The sequence below is a fragment of the Stenella coeruleoalba genome, assembly GCF_951394435.1.
Source record: "Stenella coeruleoalba genome assembly, chromosome: 1".
Classification (NCBI taxonomy): domain Eukaryota; kingdom Metazoa; phylum Chordata; class Mammalia; order Artiodactyla; family Delphinidae; genus Stenella; species Stenella coeruleoalba.
Window position 1 is genome coordinate 144394984 of NC_137169.1, and position 27613 is coordinate 144422596.

Genomic DNA, 27613 nt, shown 5'->3' on the forward strand with positions numbered 1-27613 from the left:
AAGCTTCATCTGTATTTACAGCCACTCCCTATTGCTCGCATTACCGCCTGAGCTCCGCCTCCTGTCAGATCAGTGGCAGCGTTAGATTCTGATAGGAGCGCGAACCCTGCTGTGAACTGTGCATGTGAGGGATCTAGGTTGTGTGCTCCTTATGAGAATCTAATGCCTGATGACCTGAGGTGGAGCTGAGGCGGTGATGCCAGCGTTGGGGAGTGGCTGCAAATACAGATCATCATTAGCAGAGAGGTTTGACTGCACAGAGACCATAATAAATCAGTTGCTTGCAGACTCATATCAAAACCCTATCAGTGAATGGCAAGTGACAATTAAGCTGCATCTGGTGGCAGGCTTTATAGTGGCAAGTGAGTTGATGTACTTCAACTGTACAGCTGCATCTGGTGGCAGGCTTAAAGTCAGAATCTGACACTTATTTTAGTCCGTGCGTGGCCCGCCCATTATTTGATTTACCACTTCTGTCCGTGCCTCTTTCCTGCACTGCACACTTGTCTCAGTCACAGTTTTGGGAAGCCCACAAGCTAACCCTAGCCAAAATGAGTGAAAAACAAACGTCACGGGAGAGCTTCTTTGCAAAGGGGGAAAGACCCAATGATGAGACAGCAGAAGACTCTAAGACTGCCCACCAAAAGCAAGCTGTATTTAAAAGAAAATACCGAGAGTCCTACTTAAATTGCAGGTTCATTGCAACAGGTGATTCACATTCTCCAAGCCCGCTTTGTATAATATGTGGCGACTGGCTATCCAACGAAGCCATGAAAGCTTCAAAACTGCTTTGCCACATGGAGACCAATCACCCTGCATTAAAACACAAGCTTCTGGAGTTTTTCAAAAGAAAAAATCGTGAACACGAAGAACAGAAGCAATTACTGAAGGCCACCACTTCATCAAATATGTCTGCACTGAAAGCATCATTCTTAGTGGCTAACCGCAATGCTAAAGCTAAGAAGCCCTTTACTATGGGTGAAGAGTTGATCCTGCCTGCTGCTAGGGACTTCTGTTGTGAACTTTTAGGAGAGGCTGCAGTTCAAAAGGTGGCATGTGTTCCTCTTTTGGCTAGCACCATAACTAGACGACTTGATGAAATAGCAGGGGATATTGAGGCACAGTTGTTAGAGTGGATTAATGAGTCACCGTGGTACGCAATCCAGGTTGACGAGTCTACTGATGTTGACAACAAGGCAACAATGCTTGTTTTTGTGTGATATATTTTTCAGGAGGATGTGCACGAGGATATGTTATGTGCACTTTTGTTGCCAACCAACACCACAGCTGCAGAACTAGTCAACTCTTTGAGTGATTACATATCAGGTAAACTGAATTGGTCATTTTGTGTCAGTATATGCACGGACTGAGCGGCTGCCGTGACTGGACAGCTTTCTGGTTTCACTACTCGGGTCAAAGAGGTCGCTTCTGAATGTGAGTCGACGCACTGGGTCATCCATAGAGAAATGCTGGCTAGCCGAAAAATGTCACCTGAACTTAACAACGTTTTGCAGGATGCGATTAAAATTATCATCCACGTTAAAGTATACACCCTTAACTCACGTCCGTTCGCACAGCTCTGTGAGGAGATGGACGCAGAGAACCCACGCCTTCTCTTATACACAGAAGTGACATGGCTTCCAAAGGGAGATCACTGGCCAGAGTTTCTGAGTTACGAGAGCTGCTCCAGAGATTTCTTTTAGAAAAACAGTCACCACTGGCAGCACAATTCAGTGACACAGAATGGATCGCAAAACTTGCTTCCTTGTGCGACATATTCAACCTGCTCAACGAACTCAATCTGTCACTTCAGGGGAGAACAACTGTGTTCAAGTCGGCAGATAAAGTGACTGCATTCGAAGCCGAACTGGAATTATGGGGGTGATGAGAGAGCCCTGGGATTTTTGACATGTTTCAATCATTAGCAGAGATTTTGAAAGAGACTGAGCCAGGGCCTTCTTTCTCCCAGCTGGTGCATGGTCACCTATCTCAGCTTTCAGAAGAGTTTGAGCATTACTTCCCAACCACAAAAGACCCCCAAACTGGGAAGGAATGGATCCATGACCCATTTGTGAATAAGCCAGGTGAATCGACTTTGTCTGTGCTAGAAGAGGATCAACTGCTTGTGATCGCAAATGACGGTGGCCTTAAAAATTATGTTTGAGACAACTTCATATCTCCATACGTTCCAGATTAAAGTCAAGGTGGAATATCCTGAAATTGAAACAAAAGCACTGGAAAGCCTGCTTCCATTTCCAACATCCTACCTTTGTGAAGCAGGGTTTTCTGCAGTGACAGCAACGATAACAAGATTACACAGTAGACTAAACCTAAGCAACACACTTTGGGTATCACTGTCTCCCATCACCCCCAGATGGGACCATCTAGTTGCAGGAAAACAAGCTCAGGGCTCCCACTGATTCTGAATTATGGTGAGTTGTATAATTATTTCATCATATATTACAGTGTAATAATAATAGAAATAAAGTGCACAATAAATGTAATGTGCTTGTATCATCCCGAAACCATGCCCCCCAACCCTGCGTCTGTGGAAAAATTGTCTTCCACAAAACAAGTGCCTGGTGCCAAAAAGGTTGGGGACAGCTGTAGTAGTACATGTCACAGCACACCCATGGTGGCTTGGTATAGGCATCGGACATCTTCCCTGTTGTATCCACACTTCCCAACACTGGAGCTGGAGCATATACCAGTACATACCCAAGAGGTCCATTCTGGCTGGCAGCCCAGAAAGGTCTACCATTCAGGTATGGTAATGACCACCAGAGCTTGCTTAGACTTTCAGCATTGGGGGTTTGCAAAGAATGTGCCAAAGATGCCTTCTTTCTGAGGACCACCAATCGTTGTGATGATTTTTGTTTCAATGTTCTTGAAGTGGCATTTGTCATGCTATTAAGTTAATATGTTAAATATGTTAAGATAACCTTTTACTAGGATAGAAACAGAGGGAATATTTCCTAACCCATTCTATGAGGCAAGCAGTAGTCTAATACCAAAACCAGACAAAGAATTACAAAAAGAAAACTACAGACCAATATCTCTTGTTAACATAGATGGAAAAACAACTCAACAAATTATTAGCAAATTAAATCCAATAATGTATGAAGAGAATTACAGTTGACCCTTGAACAACATGGGGATTAGGAGCCCCAACTCCCTGTGCAGTTGAGAATCCATGTCTGACTTTTGACTTCCTCCAAACTTAACTACCGTTAAGCCTACTGTTTACCAGGAAGCCTTACTGATAACATAAAAAGTCAATTAACACTTATTTTGTATGTTGTTTGTGCTATATACATATTCTTACAATAAAGTAAGCTAGAAAAAAGAAAATGTTATTAAGAAAAATCATAAGGAAGAGAAAATACATTTTAAGTGCGGTACTGTATTTATTGATACTGAGAGTTTGCATTGTCTGTTTACAGGATGAATTATCTGTCAGTACTTACATCAATATTTTCTTATATGATACAAAACACTGTAGATGTTATACATGTTACTAACACTAGACATCAAAAATAAAAGATAATGTGGAAAAAAAGATAACCTTTACTGTCCATAGTAACTAATCCTAGGTTCTAATGCACCCCATTTATAAATGTATTCTTTTAGCCAGGCCTATATTTTGAGTCTGACAGCACTGCCATGTTGAGATATTTTAGTCTTCTAGTATATATCTCATATTCTTATGTTCTGATGGAAATAAATATCCTTACTCCTTTCCCGTTTGTTACTGCATTATTTCTCATCTTTTTACAGCCATCTCACGGAATTTTATTTCATATAAACACATGAAATATGTAGCCAGACATAACATAAGTTTCATAATTTTGAACTTCTGAGTAACTAATGAGTGTGTTTTCAACATATAAAATAACTCCCGCCGTTTTTATGAAATATCTAACTCTCATAAACGTCTTCAGTCTTAGAGTTCGGGTAGTTTAAGGTTCTTTCCTTGCCAAACATAATATTACCACATGTTATAAAAAGTATACATAAATAAAATAGGATTAGAATTTTCATTTACTTTCATCCAGACAACTTCATTTTATATCAGAGAATGTGATGTGTCATAGTGTTACTTAATCTAAGCCTTTAGCAGTGACGACAGGTGTTTGTACGCAAGTGACACATATATTTTCCTATAAAGTCTGACTTTTGGAAAATTAACTTGCATGTATTTTTATTTCATGACATAAGTAAAGTAAATGTAACTTTCTCCATAAATATTAGAAGTCTAACTTACAGAAAATTTCAATTTATTGGTCATAATCCTTCTTAACATATGCTGTAATACCACATTCATTTAGATTCATTTAAGGTTTGGTAACAATGCAGCTGAAACCACTAAAATAATGTTCTAATTAGATTAGAGTTAAGACACCCTAGTCTTCATTCTAGGAGTATATTTCACTCTAGGAGCATCTATTGTAAAAGTAAAAAATCTTACTTTGAAATCCTATACTGCAAACCAAAAATATTTTGGAACCTCTCCAGAGCCCATGGCTGCACTGTGCTTTGCTTTTAAATCATCGTGTGTCACCAGATTATATTCTTAGATGATCTATAGTCTAGTTATTTTGTTATGGCTGAAATGATCCAGCTTGTTTTTGATATAAAACTATCAAATCTGAGCCTCCTCTCCTCCTCTAAAATATAAAACATTCTTCATGCTTTGTGTGGGAGAAAGGCTCTCGTGCAGCATGCTGTTTACGCTGCTCATGTCAAGACAAGATGTTCCCCAGAATACCAACGTGAAACCTATAATAAACTAACTTGCTTGAGTTATTTTTCACATGTAAAAAGTTCTTTTTAGTAGCAATTTTTTTGTTAGGTCAGGAGAGCTGAAATTTTTGCCTGTTGTTTTGTATTGCATAGTAAGATTTTTTTCCTTCACAGGAACAAGACTACTTTTTCTCTGAACGTTACTAACCTCTGTGCTTTTTGCTTAAAATATATATCCCAACTTCTGATCTTCATTAAAATTTTTGGTAGTGATAAGTGAATTTCATTCTGGATGACCAAAATGCTTTCTGGATTATTGAAAAAATGCACATGGTTACCTAGTTTTTAATCAAACCAAGCAAAGGATGTAATGAATAAAAATTAAGATTTCCCAGATTCACTTGTTTACAAGGCATTTTATCACAGAAATCATATTTGCTACAATAAGATCAATTGGCAATTAAACAGAAAGTCTATTGTCTATTAAAGTGAATGGCTCACTGTGGGGAAAAACTCATTTAATTTCGTTGCTTAAAAATATTTTTGCTCATGCCAAGGAAAATCCTACCTTAGAAACAAAACAAAAAGAAATTTAAAAAACTGCCCAGGAATAAGCTTGCATATTAGTTTCTGGAGTGACGTCTACTGGTTTGGAGAAAAGGGTGAAAAGCCAGTTACTGACATCTCTTAGTATTCTGCAGAAATTTAATATTCAGAATTTAAAAGCAGAGAAAAGGGACTTCCCTGGTGGTCCAGTGGTAAAGAATCCACCTTCCAGTGCAGGGGATGTGGGTTCCATCCCTGGTCAGGGAACTAAGATCCCACATGCCGTGGGGCAACTAAGCCCACGTGCCACAGCTACTGAGCTCGCGCGCCTCAGCTGGAGCCTGCACGCCACGAACTACAGAGACCACGCGCCCTGAAGCTGGCGCGCCACAACTAGAGAGAGAAAGCCCATGCCCCACCACTAGAGAGCCTGCAACGAAGATCCTGTGTGCCACAGCTAAGACCCGACACAGCCAAAAATAAACAAATAAATAATAAATTTTTTTAAAAAAGCAGAGAAAAGTGCAACATATTGCAGTCATACTTAAAATATATTGAATCTTGGCTGTTGTTTCTTTCCTACAACCATAGTGGAAATGGTCCTTAGGGCCCACTTAAATCAGCAGGAAAATAGGATTTTGTGTATTGAATTTTATTTTGCAGACTACATTCCAAAACTACATTTATTCTGCTTAATAAAGGGTATAGGTCATGGTAACAAATTGTAAAAAATCATTTTTTCAATAAGTATTTGTCAAGTACCTACCAGGTGCTAGATCTTCCTAAGGAATATAAAAATGATAACAAAAGAGCTTGTGCTGTTAGGTATAGATTAAGAGGGTAAGAGACGTATACAAATGGCCATGATAAAAAAAATTAACACGTGCTAAGTGCCATAAGATAGCTCTCAGGGTCAATAACTTAGGAGAGGATGAAAGAATTCCTGGCTTAGGCAATCAGAGAAGGCTTCATGGAAGATATGTTGCTTGTCATGTGTTGTAAAGAATGGATGGGATGGGGCTTCCCTGGTGGCGCAGTGGTTGAGAGTCTGCCTGCCGATGCAGGGGACACGGGTTCGTGCCCCGGTCCGGGAAGATCCCACATGCCGCGGAGCAGCTGGGCCCGTGAGCCATGGCCGCTGAGCCTGCGCGTCCAGAGCCTGTGCTCCGCAACGGGAGAGGCCACAACAGTGAGAGGCCCGCGTACCGCAAAAAAAAAAAAAAGAAGCCCACATGCTGCAACTAAAAGTTCCCGCATGCCACAACGAAGATCCTGTGTGCCACGACTAAGAAGTCCGCATGCCAAAACTAAAGATCCTGCATGCCACAATGAAGATCCCGTCTGCTGCAACTAAAACCTGGTGCAGCCAAAATAAATAAATAAACTAAATAATAAATAAATATTTTAGAAAATGAGTATTCAGAAAGGACCACTGAATTTTGTTTTTGAAGGAACAGTTGTATTAGATGGTGAGTATGATTGTTAGAAGTTAAGGAATGAGAGGAGGTGAGGCTTGAGTATTGCCTGGCAGTGAAAGGAAAGGAAAAAATAGACCTGAACACTAGCAGGCCAAGAGAAGGGTTACTTGTTTAGGCTGGGGGAAAGGAAACATCTTTTCTAAGGATTTAATGAAGGAGCTAGCAAAGAGGAAGAGTTGTAGATGGACTTGGGGAGGGCAAGTGAGATAGGCTAAAGAAACAGGGCAGTGATCTGGAGCCTGTAGCTCTAGGGGAGCGCTGTCCAATGAAACTTTGCAGTGATGGGCAAAGTTTTCTCTTTGCTCTGTCCGGTGCAGTAGTCACGAGCCACATGTAGCTGTTGAGCACTTGAAATGCAGCTAGTGCAACCTGAGTGCAAAAATTTTAACTGCATTTAATTTTAATTACTTTAAATATAAGTAGTCACATGTGGCTAGTGGCTACCTTATTGGGTAGCACAGACCTAGTATGTAAGTAGTTAATTTAGGAAAGAGGCATGGACATTTTGAGAGATAAGGGATGAGTTCCAGAAAAAGTTTGGGGTAGAGATGGTAATATTTGCGGGCACTCGTGGTCAAAAAGTTTCATTCTTTTTCATAAAATAGATAGCATTTTTCACAGAGAGGGTTAAGGTGGGGAGCGTGGGAAAGATTTCCAGGAGTCCCTGTGGGGATTTCAGTGAAGAATCTGTGATAGATGGGACGAATCTCAGTAGCTCGGAGAACCCTCCAGAGGTGAGAGTCTGCATTTGGTTGAGGTCTCCGCTTCCCTCTCTGGTGACTTTTTTCAGTAACATTCGCAAACCTTGGAGGAAAAAAAAAAGAGTGGGAGAGCAAGTTTAGGGGAGACCTTTGAAAGCCTGGCACAGTAAAAGGCTTGTAAAGTAAATAAATGATGACTATCAGCTCTGTATGAAGAAAGTGCAAAGCAAGGAAAACTAGAAGAAGACACGGTTAAGGACTCCAGGGCTGGAGGTTACTATGAGGGTGAAGAGCAGATTCTTTAGATGTCAGACTGTGGAAGATAAGCAAGGCGATAACATTTTCATTTGTAAGAATTGTAGCTTTTGGAGGTAGAGTTTTCAACAGGAAATGAGATTTACAAAGAAGTGATAAGATTTTAAAATGTAAATTCAGGTGAGAGGAATATGTAAGACTGACGCACGTATTTCCACCTTGATGGAAAGGAATTTTGGCATCACAGTTATTTTGTTTCTTCTTCAATTTGCTTGCATTATGGTCTTTGCTCCAAACTCACTGACTCAACTTTGACTGTATATTTTTTTTCTTAATCCAAATTTGAATAGTAAAACTGGGATTCGTTTTATCCATTTGAGTGGTATCCAAATTCATAAAAACTGAAATCAGAGTCGAGAGGGACCTGTGAGATTATTTCATCTAATGTATGGACTTTGTAAGTAGGAGGCCCTAACCTCTGGATTAAGTGACTGGTTCAAGGTTACAGAGCTAGTGAGTGGCAGAGCTGAGACTGCACTTTAGGACTCCACTGATTTCCCTGTTCTGGCTCTGACTTGAACAACATAATAATGTTCTGGGCTGAAGTCTTTAGTGTGTACCTAACAATCTGTACTCTAGAAACACTAAAACACAATGTAGAATATTATCTGAAGAACTTTCCTGTCATTACTTTTCTGAACTTGTACTTTCCAATGACAAAGCTATTGACTTGACCCTACTGAAGTAAAAATCTTGCTGAAGCAGAACTCTACCATCTACCTTAGACCACGGTTTATTCATTCGTAACTGTTTTGACATTTAACACACACACACACAAAGATTAATAGATGGAACTTCTAAATGTCAATAAATATAACAACATCTAGAATCACATTTTGGACTGAGTTCAGATGTGAAAGAGTTTAATGAACCAGCAGGTGTTTTTTTTCACTTTTTAAAAAGTACTAACTGTTGTGCCTCTCTGGCCAGCTCTTGTCTCTCTGTCCCTCTCCTGTAACCTTTCCGTGTTCCTAGTAATGAAGAAAGATACCTAAGTAATGTGATCCAAGAAAAAAAGGGATACTGTTTTCAGAGAACCTTAGAACTTTGTAAGGTTATTAGCATTTTCTTTTTCACTTTAGTATGTTGAGAAACATACAAAGAGGTTGGAAATAATCCTGATTATTATCTACAAAATAATAATGGATTCCATGTGACAATACTAGAAGTGTACTTTAAATTGCACTGTAATTGTATTTTAACATAGACCCATTTTTAAATAAAGTGATTAAATGTACAAATCAGTACCTTTGCTAAAAATGGAAATAAGAATTTACATGTTTATGAGTTGAGTTCAGGTCTTTGGTTTCTGTGACATCTTAACTAATTTAAGAGGTTTCTTGAAGTAATTTATGGGATCCACAACTCTAGAACCTTTGTTTACATCTCTTGCAGTAACATGCACAATGAAATGGGATTAGCTGTTTTAATAAACTAAACCAAAGTACTATTCAGATGATCAAAGAATGTTAAAAATACCTTCATTTTCATTTAAATTCTGTAATTCCTTTTGGGGGATTTTTAGGTACTACAGCATTTGGCATACATATGGCATGAAACCAGCATACCCTAAGATTTCAGGGACTGACTCTTCAATATATTTACTTGGGTAAATACTTCTCCTTTTCCCTCCCTCCCTCCCTGTCTTTTTCATCCCCAAGACTGGCTCTTTTCTAGGTAAATTTAGAAGATACAGAGATGAAAGTTACCTTTCCTACCCTCTAAAAGTTCATACACTGTCTTTAATACACTGGTTCTCAAAATGTGGGTTTCAGACCAGCAGAGTCAGCATCACCTGCGGACATGCAGAAAAGCAAATTCTCCGGCCCCATCCCAGACCTCAGAATCAGAATCTTCGGGGATGAGACACAGCAATCTGCCTCCTCCCAAACCTTCTAGGAGATTCTGATGCACATTCAAATTTGAGAACCATTGGGCTAATGGCTAGAATATTATACCTTCCTTATTTTCCTATCAAGATAGAATCCACATACCATAAAATTCACCATTTTAAAGTGTACAGTTCAGTGGGTTTTACTGTATTCACAAAGCTATGCAACCATGATCACTATCTAATTCTAGAACATTTTCGTCACCCCAAAATAAACTCCAAATCTATTAGCAGTCACTCCCTGTCCTCTGTCTCCATCCCCCAACCCCTGGCATCCACTAATCTACTTTCTATCGCTATGGATTTGACTATCCTGGATATTTCATGTAAATGGAATCATACAGTATGTGACATTTTGTGTCTGGCTTTCACTTAGCATAGTGTTTTCAAGGTCCATCCATGTTGTACCATGTATCAGTGCTTTATTCCTTCTTATGGCTGGATAATATTCCATTGTATGTGTGTACCACATTTTGCTCATCCATGCATCATTTAATGGACATTTGAGTTGATTCCTTGGTTGTTGTGAATAATGCTGCTATGAACATTCATTACAAGTTTTTTATGAACATACGTTTTCAATTCTCTTGGGTATATATACAGTCGATTCTCCTCATTTGCAGTAGTTACATTCTTTAAAGTCTCTGCAAACACTGAATTAGTGAATACTGAGTCATGGTTAGGTTCCTTCAAGACTCTGGTCACATTTTTGATATATAGTCAATACATGACCTTGCTTTGTGTGTGTTTCTGTTTAAAGTTACCTTATCTAATATATGTTGTTGATTCATTAACATTGAACTCACATCCAACAGCACCATTAACTCATGCCTAAGTAAACTTATCTAACACATGTATTTTCTCTGTAAGGAACATCACAGCCTTCTTGAGCTTAGGAACACTAGACAGCACTGCGCGTGACACTTTAGGGCCATTTTAAACAGTGAAATTGCCAACAAAAGCACAAAAATGTGAAAAACATGGCACCAAAATAGACTGCAAAAGGAACACTTGTTTTCAGTGTGAGAACTGAAACAAGAAGGCAGTGTGTCACCTTGTTCAACCTCACCTGGGAACATGTTTATTGGAAGACTCAAATTTTCCCCTACTCTGTGTATGTACATGTCTGAAGGACTGAGAAACACCGTGAGGATTATTTTGGGATCACAAATTTTAGCATGTAGGCAAATATGCAAATACGGAATCCACAAATAATGAGGATCAAGTGTACCTGGAGTGAAATTGCTGTGTCATATGGTAACTCTATGTTTAATTTTCTGAGGGACTGCTGGACCATTTTCCACAGTGGCTATACCATTTTATGTTCCCACCAGCAGTGTATGATGTTCCAGTTCTTCCATATCCTTGCCAGTATTTGTTCCCTCCCTCCCTCTCTTCTTTTTTTTTTTTTTTTTTTTTGCGGTACGCGGGCCTCTCACTGCTGTGGCCTCTCCCATCGCGGAGCACAGGCTCCGGACGCGCAGGCTCAGCAGCCATGGCTCACGGGCCCAGCCGCTTCACAGCATGTAGGATCTTCCCGGACCGGGGCATGAACCCGCGTCCCCCGCGCCAGCAGGCAGACTCGGACTCCCAACCACTGCGCCACCAGGGAAGCCCCTGTTTCTTCTTTTGATTATAGCTATCCTAGTGGATGTCAAGTAGTTTTTCATTGTGGTTTTAATTTGCACTCTTTAATAACTAGTGATGTTGAACATCTTTTTTATGTGCATATTAGCCATTTGGATATTTTCTTTAGAAAAATCTCTATTCCAAAACCTTGCCTATTTTTAAATTGGATTATTTGTCTTTTTATTGCTGATTTGTAAGTTTTTTATATTTTATGGTTACTAGCCTTTTAGTTATGTGGTTTGCAAATATTTTCTCCCATTCTGTAGGTTTTCTTTTCACTTTCTTGATAATGTTTTTTGATGTACAAAAGTTTTTTTTATTTTGATGAAGTCCAATTTTACCTATTTTTTCTTTGATTACTCGTGTTATCGTCTTTAATTTTGAAATTGCTATCAGTACAGCCTGTTAAAAGAGTTGTTTATACGTTTTTATTAAAGAAGTCATGAAAAGTTAGGTTTCATGGATGCAGTAAATGATCACTTATTTGCCAATGGATGTCATGTGTAAATTTAAAGCATTTGTTTGCAGGTTTTTGTAAGGTTTTTTTGTCGTTGTGGCTGTGAAATTTTTAATACTGGCATCAATAGGACCACAAATTTCTAAAAAAGCAGTGTCAAATTCATGTAACAAACGGTTTTTGTTTAGGAAAATTGAAGAGAAACACAACTGCTTTAAATAATACTTTCCTTTTTAATAGAGAAGACTCTGCCTTTTTTAAAAATTATGAACTTTCTGCCTTAAAAGCAGAGTCTCAAAAGCCATTTGTGAAAGAACACAAGAATCCCCGGAACTTGGAAATAAACACGGATTGGTGTTTATTTGTGTTACTTTAAATGCAGTAGCCCTATGTGTCAGAAAACTGAATCTGTAACACTTAAGTTAGCCTAAGCAAGCAAATAATATCAGCTAGCATGGCTTTAATCTACTAAGTAACTTTAAATCCAAAAGATCAAAGGAAGTTATAACTAAAAACAGTCCTTCGTGCAATTTCCCTGTAGAAGCAGGAAAAGGCTAGAAATTACATGTCACCTTCATATCCTGGCTTGCTGACCTTGTGCTCAGATCAAGCCCCTCTGTATGCCAGCTGTTACCATTATTGAGACCTTGCCCCCAGGGGTTAAGTAGGAGAAAAACTCTCCTGTCCTATAGGAGAGCAAATACGGAAAGTTCCAGCCCCGAACGAACATGCTTAATTCAAAGCAATCTGCATGTGCTTGTCATTCCGTCTGTCCCGCCGCTCCGAGGAGCTACTCCTGAGACTCCCTGGTTGCTCTCTGTGTGCTCTGTTCCTGCGGCCAGTTTCGGCTGTGGCCACTGCAATCATTTGCAGACCAAACTGAACCAGGGACGTTTCTTCTTTTAACATAAAGGTAATACATTTACTCATGCTTCTGTGAATGTGTTATTTGGGGAGAATTTATTTAAAAACTGAACTTTGCTGTGCGCTCCTTGGATTAATTTAAAATTCCAGCTCACAATTTTTTTTCAGTGTAAGCTTTGAACGGCATCTGAATGCATTAAAATCTTACGAAGTTTTTTTGAATGATAGTGTAGCACAGTAAGGTAAGGTAAGTTGTTTCTTAAGGTTTATTCAAATGTGCCTTTTTTATGAAGTTGGGAAGAAACTTTAGATTTCAAGTTGTTTAGCTGTTTCATGATTTGAGATTCTTCTTTAACCACTATCTAGATCAGAAGTTGGAAAATACGTGCTTCTCTCATCGCCAGTTGGTAGAAAAATAGATGTAGGATTGTAGGAATCACTTTAACCACTTTTGTGAATTAAACATTGTAAGAAAATAGTAAAATATTACATCTTCCAACTTATAAAAAGAGAAGTTGAGTGAAGATATACACTTGCGAGCCAAACTTCCACAGCAAGTTTAATTTTTATCAATGTTCATTTTAAATACACATCTCGCTATACACCCTCAATTTGTTTTTGAGGTGATTAAACGTTTTGTGCATTGTATTCATTTTAATGGTGGCAATGACAGCTACATTATAATTGTATTTAGTACATAAAGTAGAAATCAGAATGTATTTGCCATATTTACTTTTGCTTAAAATTAGAATGGATAATTTACATGTGACTAGTAGAAAATTTCAAACTGGTTTAACTTGTGAAATATTTGTATGTTTTGTAGTAAAATGTAAAATTTTTTAAAACCAAGTGGATAAAAATTTGGCAAGAACCAAGGTATTTCATGCAAATCATTGACTGACCATAAATGACTTTCTTCAGGGATAATGCAAGAAATAGAGAGCATACTTTACAATTTGCTAAAATTTTCTTTAACAGGTATTCCTGTCGAAAGGAAAAGAATGACTATGTCCTTTTTACCCACAAGAGGGTTATTTTAGATGATAATTTATAATTTAAGAAAACTCTAATTCCCTTTGATGGCTGGGAAGTCACTAAACTATGTAAATAAACTCTAGAGTGTTCCACTGGTAGTGGCTTTACTACTTCCCATGGTTTTAATGTCTGCTGACACATTTCTACTTTTTAAAATGTTAAATAGTCTTGGCATTATTTTTTAAAAATTATGTCTCTTAATAAACTATCTTAGGATGCTTTCTTTGCCAAATCTTAAATATTGGAGTATTTTATTGGATGATTATACTTCATTTGTCAGTTTTTGTTTTAGTATACAAAGATAAGGCAGAGTATTTTTTATGTATTTCCATGTTTCATATAGCTTACATCTTAGACGTGAATTATAGAATTGTGAGCATGAACTATTTGCATTGATTATGAAAAAATATGTAATGTTTAAGTGTCTGAAATGAAAGACCTACAAAGCAGTTTAGTAAATACATGTTAACCTTGCCTCGGTCTGGGAAATGATATATATTATAAAATGGTTTCATTCCACATTTTACTCTAATCCCAGTTGTCTTTTTAGTTTGTATTGAACCACTCAATGCTTTTTTGGCAACTGGGGAAATCTGCTTTTCAGTGTCTGCTGTGTACCAATTCTTTACCTTTCATTCTAACTACTTTCATTTCTGGGATTGGATCAGAGCACCCTCAACAGTTCAACTCTTATAACTCTCTTATAGCTCAGTATGGGTGATGGACAGCCTTGACACACTGACCGTATGAACATTTCCAGTTTTTCAAAAATTACAATTCCTGATCACATCCTAACACGGGAAATAAAACGGTGTTTAGGATCAAGACAAATGAACTGCTTAACTTCTCAGCCTTTTGGAAAAAATATAAAACAAAGCAACTAAATATATGAGAAAAGCAAGACTTGGGGAAGAGGGCGGCCCTTTGTTCTCCCTCTCTTAATTTCTATTCTTTTATCATTTTAATCACTATTCAACAGGCTCACTTATTTCAGGCTCGCATATTAGATTCGAAGAAAACTATTCACAATAGTTTTTATTATATGCTGTCTAAATAAGGACATTCACCTATTTATATTATATGCTGTCTAAATAAGGACATTCACCTATTTAACTGAAAAATACGATTTAATTACCTTTGTGACAAACAAGAATCCCACTTGAACAATGTAGATGGAATTTCAGTTCACCTAATGTATACAAGAAAGCAAACAGCAGAATGCACAAGTATTTATAATAATAATTTAAGTAAGGAATAGAAAAAGATTTATGAAAGGTGTACCCAGACTCTTGGTAAGAGTTACTTTACTGATCCAATTCAAATATTTGATGTTTTTCTAAGCTGAAAGTAAATCTCAGTGTCCTTTAAGTAAAAGGATGTCTTCAATTGTCTCATACAAATACCTTGAGATATGTTTCCCAAGTTGCTCAGTAGACTGAAGGATACCCCTGAGACTTGATTTGCTGGACTCTGCAGGGAAGAACCCATTTGGGGAGCTGCTCTAGGAAATTTGATTTGCTACTTCTCAAACTTCACAAAACAGCAGGGAGTGGAGCCTGGTGTCAGATACTTAGCATTGGTGGGAAAAGCTTAGATAATTCTAAGTGTAATATGAAGAAACAACAGGTTACCATCTAAATCAAACAACTTTCATGTGCTTTATGGTGATTGATTTCAGTTTTTGTCTTTATGGAAGACGTTTTTTAAAAATCCCTTCACATTCTTCTGCCTCATAATACGTGCATGTAGAATTTTCTTATTTTGATTTATCTCGGTGATGGTTTTTTCCTTTGAGCTGCTAAATTTTGAGGGTTATGAGATGTGTAAAGTATTAAACATTCATGGTGTCTTTAGACATGCTTGTGATCTGTTCAACAACATGAGTTAAACTCAGTCATATGATCCTGTTTCTACTGGGGAAGAGCTATAGTGATACAGATAGATTGCTCAATGTTTTGTGATTTTAGTTGAGGCAGAATAATTTCAGATGAAATCTTACGGCCTAAAGCTAAACCTATCACATCTTGGGGGTCCTGTTTATTACCAAAGCATCTTGTGATTAATTCTTTTTTTACTAGGATGTGAGGCTAGATAGGAGGCCTGGTGTCTGGAGGTTGTCTGACTCTAGAATTGAAACGTTTAAAATGCTTAAAATGCAATCAGAAGTATTTTTTCTTTTCTTTTTCCTTTTGTTTTTCTCTTTTATTTCTTCCTTCCTTCCTTCTTTCCTTCCTCCTCTCTCTCTCTCTCTCTCTCTCTCTCTCTCTTTCTTTCTTTCTTTCTCTTTCTTTTTTTGGCACAAAACTTTAGGGAACATCCTCTTTTAATAGAGATGCTTGGGACTTCATATTGGATACTGACCAGGGGTTGGGGAGATATTTTTTCTTGAGGGTTCAATAAACTTGTTAGTCCAATTGGCTATACCCTAAACTCTATCCAAATGATCTATAAGTACTTGAGACTGTGTGACAAGTTGTTTTGTGTTTCCACAACATTGTCACACATGAATTCCACACTGTTGGCTCTCAAACTAATGTCTTATTAAGGATTTCTCTTCCCTGCACCCTTGTCCCCACGCTTATAATGTCAAGGATAACCCCCAAAGAAGTAAAACTAATCCAAATACTATAACACATGTCTAACATGGAGTACCAGGTCCAAATGTTTTTGAATATACAGCAATATTCTGCATTTCAAGCAATAATTTCTGAACCAATATGGAATATTTTGAGTGGCAGTTGCTTGCTCTTATAAATTGATCAGCATTAATTAAAAGTATAAATCAGTCGTTCTGAACCCTAGCTGCACATTAGAATCATCTGGGGAGCATTTAAAACTGCTAATGTCCACACCCCATTACAATATGAATTAAATCATAACGTCTGGGACCAGGGCCCTGTGTCTGTAATTTTTTTTCATATTACTGAAGTGATTCTAGTGTGCAGAATGGGTTGAAACCACTGTAATAGACTTGTAACTTTGTGAATATTTGTTATATTTATTGTGTTCCCTTCAAGACTTGCAGCAGAGTCCAAATGGATGTCTTAGCTGATTCTTGAGTTAAATAACAACTTTTTAGTGGGCTTTCTAGAATTTTTTTTGAAAGACCAGAGATCGACATTTCTGACTATAAAAACTTCTCTAGTTTTATTTTGTATATTCTTAGTTATGTAAATGAACATAAATCTTCAGACTTAGGGTTAAAAGAAATTATTGCAGCTTTATAGAATTGAAACTCATTCATATCTTTGAAATAGGAACTCAAAGATAAAAGAATACTTTCTCTTTCTCTTTTTTAAGGGTATTGATGCTTATGGATATAACACTTGTTGTAAGTGTGGGGAGAAGTGGTGAATATTTTGTGGAATGATAATTTTGGTGGAGGAACTTGGAAAAGAGATCTCTGAAAACTGCTTTAATAACTACAATATAGTGATACTGCTCTTGAAATATATATTTAGGTAAATAAGTGTTTATGCTAAAAAGATGATGTTCTCGACTATCATTTATCCCAGACTGTAAAAGATAAACTTTTTTATTTTACACCCGCATTTCTCTTCCCACATAGACCTTCTACCAAAGGTACATTAAACATGAAACATGAGAAAAATGAGACTGATGTTTCCACAGCCCTGAAATTCCTATCATTCACCCCATAAGTATAAATCTCAGCCTTGACAACCTAATTCATATCTAGCAATAAGACTGCTTTCCAAATGCAGTGTCTTCAGATTGGCTATGGCACATACACTATAATATCTTCCTAATATTTTTTAACTCTTATCTATCAATATAGTTCTGTAAATCTGGGCAAGGGGAAAACTGTATCTGTCAATTTTAATTTTTCTTCTGTATCATTAAGCTGTTTGTAAATATTATGAATGGTTTTTGTAAAAATAAAACATGTAACATTTATAGTTTATCTTCATTGGTGCCTTTACCTATACATCTTGTGTATAATCACATTTAAAAGAGGTTATATAAAAATGTTAGGTATATTTCATTTTCAAAGATGATGTTTGTTAGCATAAGTTGAAACTACCTTCTTGATAATATAAATTTAGGGCTTCCCTGGTGACGCAGTGGTTGAGAGTCCGCCTGCCGATGCAGGGGACACGGGTTCGTGCCTCGGTCCAGGAAGATCCCACATGCCGCGAAGCGGCTAGTCCCGTGAGCCAATGGCCGCTGAGCCTGCGCGTCCGGAGCCTGTGCTCCGCAACAGGAGAGGCCACAACAGTGAGAGGCCCGCATAACGCAAAAAAAAAAAAAAAAAAAAATTAATAGGCAGCAGTGAGTTTTCATTGTAGAAGAATGGTGATCCCTTATTTTCAGATTTCCTAGAACACAACAGTTTGCTTTCTCGTAGTGTGATGCAAAGCATAGTAATACCTAGTGGGTTCTTATTAAATGTTTATTAAGTGGTATAGATTCTCAAACGTATAACAATGTTTCTTTGAGAAAATGGCTTCTAATTTATTGCAGTTTATGATTAAGGGGAATGATAGCAGTAGTACCTAATTTCTGTAGAATTCTTTGCAACGTATAAAATGCTTATAGGTGATTAAATGAAGATACTTAAAGTGTTCTTATTGAAGGAGAGTTTAATTGTAGAAAGTTCATGAACTCAAAGAAAAATAAGAAAATTTAATTCATCTCAGAAGGAGAGAAGATTATGTTTCTTTATTTAAGACTATACTTTTTAGTTCCTTAAGAGGGCCTGATTCTTTGATTAAAGATACAGATTTTGCTGTCAGGTCACAATTACATTATTTTGAAATAGTCCAGACACTACATGACAACAAAGATTAATCCATTGTCTTGCTTTTCAGGTTTGGATAATATGATACATGGGTAGATAGCACTTCTTTTAATTCAGTGAAATATGTCTCTGACACTCTTGAATGCTGAATTATACCTTTTAAAACTGTCTTGGGAAATACTGAATTCAGAGGATATTTTTCACGTGGACCTTCAGACTGAATTTTATATCAGTAGCCTCTAGTGGTCCCATAAAAGCTAGTTGAACTTGGCATTGCCCTAGAAGCATCTTGAGGTTGGTTGAAAAGCCTCACTCTCAGAGACATCCTGGTCTAAGATTGAATCCCAATCATGTGATTTGCATTAGTTACACTGTAATATTTTTGACCCTCAGTTTTCTCTATAATGGGTTTAACAAAATCTTCATAGAGGTATTGTGAGGAAAGTGTCTGACACAGTGAGATGATAAAAAAACATTTTAATAGCCCTTTGAAGGGAAATAATATTCCTAGAGAAAAAACCTGGCTGATGTCCTTCTACCATCCAGCTTTCACCGTCCCATTCTAGAAGATGCCACAAATATACTTCTTTGTCTGTTTCTCTGGTGCGTTTAGAGCAGCTGTTTTTTCTCTTGCCATAGCACTAGCTATTAATAGGGCATCTTGGTACCAGTGATAAGAAATGAGACCATCATTTTAGGATAAGTATCAAGCAATTTTAGGGGAGCAATTTCATATTAAAACAGGTTTGGTGCATAATGAATACAGGTACTCCCAAACTGCCTTTATAACTGGTATGAAAAAAAGACTTCAGGTATCTCCAATATCTAGTACCACTTGAGAGAAAAAGATTGTCTCACCCAGTTAACTGGGCAAGGTGCTTCAATCCATATACATTACACTAAGAAGATTAAAATCTGATTGGTTGTTATTTCTATGTACACAACAGTTTAGGAGTCCTGAAATAAGCCATAATTAAACTTGGTTATCAATTAGAACCTCTACTATTAAAATTTGTTACTTTTCTGTCTTAATTAGAAAAACAGGACTCTATTTCTCTGTTAACTGGTATCATTTCCCTGCTTGTTGCATCCATTCTGCTTTAATTGAGCATCATTTTGCCATTCCTTAGGCCTGATTCTCTTGTAGCCTCCGCACCTAGTTTGTGCTTTTGCCTTGCTACACAAAGTGTGTTCCAGGGACCAACGGTATGGGCTTGTTGTTGGAAGATTCTTGTCCCACTCCAGATGGACTGTATCAGAATCTACATTTTAGCAACATCCCCAAGTGATCCCTATGTTTGAGAAACACTGTTATCAGTGTTTTGTATTTTGTCTAGTGAAACTGTGTTATAGGGAACATCACTTCTGAAAAAGATGATTGGCTACAATATGGGATCTTGTTTTTGATTCAGCCTTGCCATTTACTGTTAAGTTTGATGTTATGAATCTGATGAAGCAAAGGGTTATTCGGGAATACATTATCTAAGCTTATGGAATGTAGTTAAGCAGAAAGCCTTCAAAACCTCAGCATCAGACTTCCTGGCCTTACCATCTGAGACTCTGTGTCTCAAGTTTTCTTTTGCAAAGTAGAGCGGTAATGCCTGCCACACCTGTTTTTCTGAGGGCTATTAGGAGGATAACTCAAGTGAGATCATGTGTGTGAAAGTGTTTGGCAATACCGCAGAGGTGTACCAGTATAACTGTTGATGCGGATGAAGATGTTGTTCCTTCAGGCTATCTGAGCCCTGCGTTTGTCAAGGATAGTGATGGCTTTGCTGAGTGGTTACTGTGGTAATTGGAACATGTCTGTGTATTCTCGTCCACATTACCTCTAGATTTTAACTTGACAGTTTTCTGGCCACAAAAACAGTTATGGCTTCCAATTGCAAGGAGCTGCTAAGAGGCTTTCATAACTCTTTTTGGATGTGGAGCCACCTAAATAGTTTGATGGCATCTTTTGGGTAAATTGTGTGTCATTAGCATATTTTCACATGTAATATGTTGATAAATAAAATTTCCATAATTCCAGCAGTTCCTACTATGATTATATGATAGCATTTCCAATGAGATACTACTTTTAAGTCTTTGAAGCAGGGTAATTTCCTTTGATCTTATAGGTGTAAGTGTCCTGAGCCCAGAGTAGGATGTAATTGTTTGAACCTTCTAATCACATGAGCTCTGATGACTTTTCTCTTTACATGTGATTGAAATGCCTCTATATTTCTTCTCTGTATTCTCTGTTTAATGCTTATGAAACTAGTCATGATACTTTTGGTTCATAGATAGCTTTGGTCCAACAAATAATAATTTATGTTTCCCAAAATTTGGAAGCTGGGAGATAAGATATATTGAAAACCTTTTTCCGAATAGTTTGTATTCATCTGTTCTTGCTCCTTAAATCCTTTTTGATTTCCTGCTTTATCCAGTTATTTGATAGATTGTGTAGGGTGCTATTGTAAGAAAGCAGATATGTACTGGAAGACAAACAATTAAAAATGCATCCAGTGAAGAGACGACTGTTTACCCTTTAAGGTGAAATAAGTTTGCTTCTGTTTTTGCATTTTAATAATAGTTATCTTCTGTTCGTTATTACTCACTGTGCTAGAAACTTTATATGTTGTTTCATTAATATTTTATTACTATGAAGACGGCACATTTGTAGTAAAAGTTGCAAGCGGTACAGAAGGTAAAATGTGAAAGTCTTCTCTACCCTTCCAAATGGCCCAGTCCAACTCTCCAGCAGGAAACAATGTTAGCATTTTCTTATGTCCTTCTAGAAATTATCTGTGTATATACTAACCATACATGTGTGTTTCCGCCACTTTTTTAATGAAATGGATTCATACCACATAGGCTCTTCTGCAGTGAGGTTTTATTCACACATGAAGATGTACTTTGGACTTCTTTCCCTAGCAATAATCCTGATTTAATTCATTCTTTTTTGTTGTGCAGAGTACCCAAGGTATAGATATAACAGAATTTAAGTCCCCTATTGATAAGTTAGGCGGTTTCCCTTGTTTTTTTTTGTTTTCATTGTTACAAGCAGTGGTGCAGTCAGCATCTTTATCCAGACATTTATCTTTACACATTGTTCAAGTATATCCAAAGGGGTAAACTCCTAGTAGAATTGTGAGTCAAAGGATGAGGGTATTTCAAATTTTGATTAGTAGTGCCCTGTTGCTCTTTTAGAAGGTTGCACCAATTTGCATTTCAAACAAATTTAACTCTAAGAAGAATCAACACTTAGAGACTCTAAGAATGTAAATAACTTGACCTAGGTTCTCAAAGTTAGTAACCTGTAGAGTCAGCTTTCAAATTCAGACCCACCCAGGCCATTTCTTCTAAGCCACAGATATCTCTGATGCCATTTTAAAACATAATTTCAGCTTTGGAACTAGGAAGCATCATTCCATATTTTTTTATATTCTCATCACTCAATCAAGCAATAATAATAATTCTTCCATTGTAAATACATAGCCCTTTATGGTTTTCAAAATATTTTTACATTCTCATAGTAATCCTATGAGGTGGACACTGGTTCCCATCCTGATTTCTACATGTGAAGAGCTGAGGCTCAAAGAAAAATATCTTAAATTTTAAAATGTAATCAAAAGATGGTCTTTGGCCAAAGGCCTTATAGTCAGTCCCCAAACAGCTAAAGCACTCAGGACATAAAAATGCTAGTATAGAAAAGGTGAAATAGGAGGTGTGAGATTAGTGGCTTCGGATGTGTTGATATTGGCATGTTATATTCATGAACAACAGGAAATACACTAAAATATCTGGCCATGGGGCTCCATCACACCTCAAGCCAGTGTCTCAAGAATAGCTTTCTTTTGACAGTCCCTGTGTGTTAGGGCCCTGGGGAAAACAGGTGATTTCAACAAAGCTCTTTTAAAATTGTTCATTATATTTGATCCAAAACTTATTTTAAACTTCCCGCATAAACACTATTATCACTGCATTTATAATCACATAGCATTACATTTATCACAATAATTCATTTTTATGATGTTGAATCTTCCACTCTCTCATCTCTTTTCCTGTTCTCTCTGGCTCAGACCAAATTTTTTTCTCATTTGTCTCATTTCTAAAGAAATAAGGTCTTTCTCTGTGTGGCCTTAAGGTCAACTCTTGACTTTATTTATTTATTTATTTATTTTTTGCCGTACGTGGGCCTCTCACTGTTGTGGCCTCTCCCGTTGCGGAGCACAGGCTCCAGACGCGCAGGCTCAGCGGCCATGGCTCACGGGCCCAGCCGCTCCGTGGCATGTGGGATCTTCCCACACCGGGGCACGAACCCGTGTCCCCTGCATCGGCAGGCGGACTCTCAACCACTGCGCCACCAGGGAAGCCGTCAACTCTTGACTTTAGATCGAAACTTTGCTGTTCTCCTGGTCACCTGAATTCTTACACAAATACATCCACTGAACTTAATCTGTAAACATTTCTTAGAACAATTTTTGTCTGCTTTTGCTTTTTTATTATTTTTTACTTATAACCCACAACTTATTTATAAAGTCAATTTGATTGTTCCCATTTTATGATTGAAGAAAGTGAATCATAGAAAGCTTATATGACTTTCTTCAAATACGAGCCAAAGTCAGAGTTCAAATTATTCTTTACTCTCCACTTGTACCTACTTCATTACAAGAAATCTCCAAGTTACAAAACAAGTTGTGCTCCAGAAATCATTCGTAAGTCAGTTATTTGGCACTTGAACTGCATTTTACCACACTGGGGAAAAAATGTTATAAACGGTGATTAGGTCCCTTGGCTGGCCTGCAAAAATCTATTTAACTCTTATGTAACTACAATATGATGCATTTGCAATAAAAATAAGAGAGAATGATAGTTGTAATTCTTGTTACAAAGAAAAAGAAAAATTATTTTTCCTGACGAAAAGCAGATTTAATTAGAAGATAGGGAAACAGATGAAATTTCGGAGAGTCTAGAGAGGATTTCAGGGTACTTTGATGAGTGTTCCGGGTTGATGGCGCTCTGTCTTAAGCCCAGTTTCACTTGAAAACTTTGAGGATTTTTGTTAGATACTTCTCACTAGCGTAACCCACCTGACAGCTGTGATTATAGTTAATAGGGCTGATTGAATTGAATACCAAAAATAGGCTCTCTGAAATGATATTAACCAACCTAGGATGGTCAGAACAAATCGACAAACTAGAAAAAGTCTTCCTTCTATCCTGATGGAAGGGCCAAGAGGAGGTCTTGATTTTCCCATTCAGCCTAGAAGATTGCATCAGCTCTGGTAGCTTGGCTGAGGTCTGAAGAGAAGGCTTGGGAACATGAGTCATGGGTAGAGGCAAGAGAAAGCTCATGCCCTCTGTGAGTTCTGTGGAGTATCTGTACAATGAGAGTTTCTAATTCCAAGAAATGGCAATTTATCTCACCAAGCAATTGCTTCTTACATTTTCTAGACTATCTTTCACTTAACCATACAAATAAACATCTTAAATTTCAATTAACTTTTTAAAAACTCTAGTGCCTTTTTAGATGGCCTTTGATTAATATGTTTTATTGTTTTCAGAACATTTGCATACAGCTTTTTCTTTTGTTAACAACAAAAGGGAGGATATATCCTTCAGTATTAGGAAGCTTAAGGGAGCAGATCTCGCTGAGATGGCACGTTAAGAAAGTGATGGAAAAAAGATTAGAGTTTCTGCCTCCTGGGTCACTTTAGGGCTCTTCCCAGTTTATCTACCTTATCTTCCCACTAGTTGGATAATACTTTTAACTACCAATGCTTTGTGTTGGGGATATCGTTTGAGTGTTTTGTAGGAGGTGTTTATACCCAGGAGTGATTTACTGAAGAAGAGAGCAACTGTGTTTACTACAATTCAAAATCCTTCTCAGGGTCTTCCCTGGCAGTCCAGTGGTTAAGACTTTGTGCTTCCACTGCAGTGGCTGTGGATTCATTCCCTGGTCGGGGAACTAAGATTCCACATGCTGTGTGGGTTGGCCCCCCAGTAAATCCTTCTCAATGCTCATTATAAAAGGAAGTCGGGATTGGCAGACTACTTTCCAAAGTGACGGTAAGGCTGATGAGAGAAGTAACATCTGCTTGATTTACATATATGTTTTGATATTTATAAATGCTTTGTCTTTTCCACTACAATAATTTATGAAGAAATTTTTTAACGTCTACATTAATTCTTCCATTTCTTACAGCGTTGATGTTTATATAGCTGAATGGCTGTGTGTGTGTGTGTGTGTGTGTGTGTGTGTATGTGTGTGTTTGAGTGTTTGATGAGCTCTATCTGAAAGGAAAATAAGTCAATAATGCTAAATTTGCATCCTAGTACAGTGAGTATCTTCTGGGTATTAGTGTTCACATTGAAACGTTATGCATCATTCTGGCATTCCCTGTTCAGAAATACCCCAGTTGAGCAGTTTATAAATTGGGTGAAAATATGCATAGGAATCTTCCTCATGGGTGACCTGGGTTTGTCATTACATGTACTCAGACTGAAAAGAGACGATTTCTTCTAGTACCTGTGTGTCTGACAGAGATGGGGAGAGACTGGAGAGAGATTTCTCCAGAAGCTGTTTTGTCCACTCAGAAAAATGCCATGCCAGAAGGGTTAGTGAGCCAAACAATGGTTTTCTTTTTTTCTTGTTGGCTTTCACATGTAGGTTAAATAGACCACTAGCATTTGATGACCTATTTTTCTTATTGCACATTTCCACATTTTGTGTGTATGTTGGTCAGGAGGTGATAAGTGGGCAAGGGGAGAGGAAGAAGGCTGTCTGGCTTTGCGTTTGCTTGTTGACTGGACAGAAAAATATTACTGGTAATTTGAACACTAATTTTTCATTTACATTGAAGGCCTAGACCCTTTGGTGGAGGGGAAAAACTTAATAACAAAAATCTCACTTGAAGCAAATCCCAGCCATAGTATTCTTTTTCTTATGTGCAAGCATTGCTACCTGTAGGACATAGCATAGAAAACAAATTAAGTTCACGGCAACTTATGTGGCATGTTTTATTATTTTTTTAGCATTACATTCATTGGTGTAGGGGATAAAACTTTTGCATCTGATATCTTGGTTGCCACAGTTCTTAGCTTAGCTAATTAGTTTTTATTTTCTTTTGTTTATTCTTATTCTAGGACCTGAGTGACTTAGAGGAAAAATCATATTTTCTTGACATTTTTCAAAGACATAAAACATTCTTAAGATTATCCACATTATCTGAACCTACACAACTAATTGCTTCAGAGTAGCCCTTCATTTTGCCCATTATTCCTATATCAGAACACCCTAAGCATGATATTATTGAAAAGCTAAAGAATGATATTGGTATTTTCTGTCTCTTCTACCCCCTTCCCACCCCCATCCTAAAATGTTCTAATTCTTAACTGAATTGCACATCTAGGATGAGGAGAGAAGACAGGCACTGAAAATAGAGATGGGGCAGGGAGGAAGTGGTCAGTGGGATAGGAGAGGGTTCTCAAGGTGCATGGTGTAGCTGGGAGGAAAGAAAAGGAGGCCTAACCCATGGCTGGTTCTGTTGCAGGTGAGCTGGGCTTCCCCCAGTGCTTTCACAACTCCTGCAAGAACCCTTGTTTTTAAAGAGCTGTTTTAAAATAGTTTTCCTATCTTCTTTACATAATTGCCTACCTGACTGTAACTGGATGATTTTATATCATTTTCTTTCTTAGGGTCAAGAAATTGGAGCATGGCTATGAACAACGGAAACAACGATTTTGTGGTTCTGAGCAATGGCAGCATCGCCACCAGTGCTACCAGCGCTAGTCCCCCCACCCCCTGTGATGGAGACCCTGCAGCCCAGCAACTCACCCCCAAAGAAGCGCCCAGAGCAAAAGTGAGTCCAAATGGATGCCTGCAAGTTAATGGCACAGTTAAATCATCCTTTCTGCCTTTAGACAACCAAAGAACGCCTCAGATGTTATCCCTGTGCTGCCATCCTTGCCCATACCATCACCCTTTGACTACCCATGACAGTCACCAAGAGTGCCATCCCGAGGCTGGCCCCGCAGCACCTCCTGCTTTGGCCTCGTGTTGCATGCAGCCACACTCAGAGTATTCTGCATCTCTCTGTCCAAACCATTCACCTGTTTATCAGACAACGTGCTGTCTTCAGCCCTCTCCATCCTTCTGCCTGCATCATCCGTGGCCTGACCATTTTCAGCATCAGCCTGTGCCACAGCATATAGCCAACATAAGGTGAGTGGTCCAGTTGTTTTGCTGAACTTTCTCATTCAACTAATTCCACATGAATGTGGTTGTTGGTGTTGATTTCTCCCAAAGGAGGAGAGAAAAATGTATCAGGGATAGGAAACCAGTAAAAGTGCATATTTCAGGAATTCCCTGGCAGTCCAGCATTTAGGACTCCACACTTTCACTGCCGAGGACCCAGGTTCAATCCCTGGTCGGGGAACTAGGATCCCAAAAGCCACGTGGCGTGGCCAAAAAAACCCCAAAACCAAAACAAAACAAAATGCGTATTTTTTGGATTGTGTGAAGCCTACTAAAATGCAAATGAAGTAATATTATATCTGTTTTATCCATTAACTTCTTAGTCAATTAAACCCTTCCTTCCGTTTTCTCCTGTGAACTGGTTAGATGTCCCTGCTAGGCCTTGAATTATAAAGTTCAGTAAAAGGTTCTATTGTTAGTAATTTCTATTATTAAACATGGGGGATAGATATATCCCCCATGGTGGTGAGGCTGCCTAAACAGGAGTCTTATATTTGCTATTATTGATAGTGATCAACATTTACAAAAAAGAAGTACAAAACCAGTTGCTTCCTTATGGGTGTACTCACAATTTCTATTCATGTGGTTTGGGTGACTGCGTAATATGTTGAGATCGTATGAAGGCAACAATTCCTTTTAGCAGATGAAACCTATCAATATGTAGCATAGGGCTTTAAAAAATATTTTTTGTAAAACGTTTTCAGATCTGGTAGATTGAAAAGTACTAGAAAAATCTCTATCATTGCCAGTTCTCCTTCCCATTTCAGGCCATAGTTTCTCTGATATGTTCTTTCCAGCTATTTTTTCTGTGGGTAAGTTAAATCACATGTACTGCAGGTGAGCAATGGTGATATATTTTTTAAAATACTGAATACTTGATAGAGACCAAGAATTATTTCACATTTTTTGATAATAAAAAGTCTAAACAGAGCTAGAAGACAGCCTTCTCATTGAATA

The 27613-nt window shown here is 37.8% G+C and overlaps 1 protein-coding gene across 13 annotated transcripts in view; it reads left to right on the forward strand.

The window, feature by feature from the left end:
- DISP1 (dispatched RND transporter family member 1) overlaps window positions 1-27613 on the forward strand; it is a 203975-nt gene that overhangs the window by 126672 nt on the left and 49690 nt on the right. For 12 of the 13 annotated variants that reach the window (XM_079913942.1, XM_079913931.1, XM_079913940.1 and 9 more), the window contains one exon: window positions 26098-26623. In XM_079913942.1, the coding sequence (XP_079770068.1) occupies window positions 26115-26623 (509 nt within the window). In that variant the 5' untranslated portion in view covers window positions 26098-26114. Of the gene's footprint in view, window positions 1-12644; window positions 12674-26097; window positions 26624-27613 lie in introns of those variants that run through there. The other variant, XM_079913934.1, reaches the window with a different exon arrangement.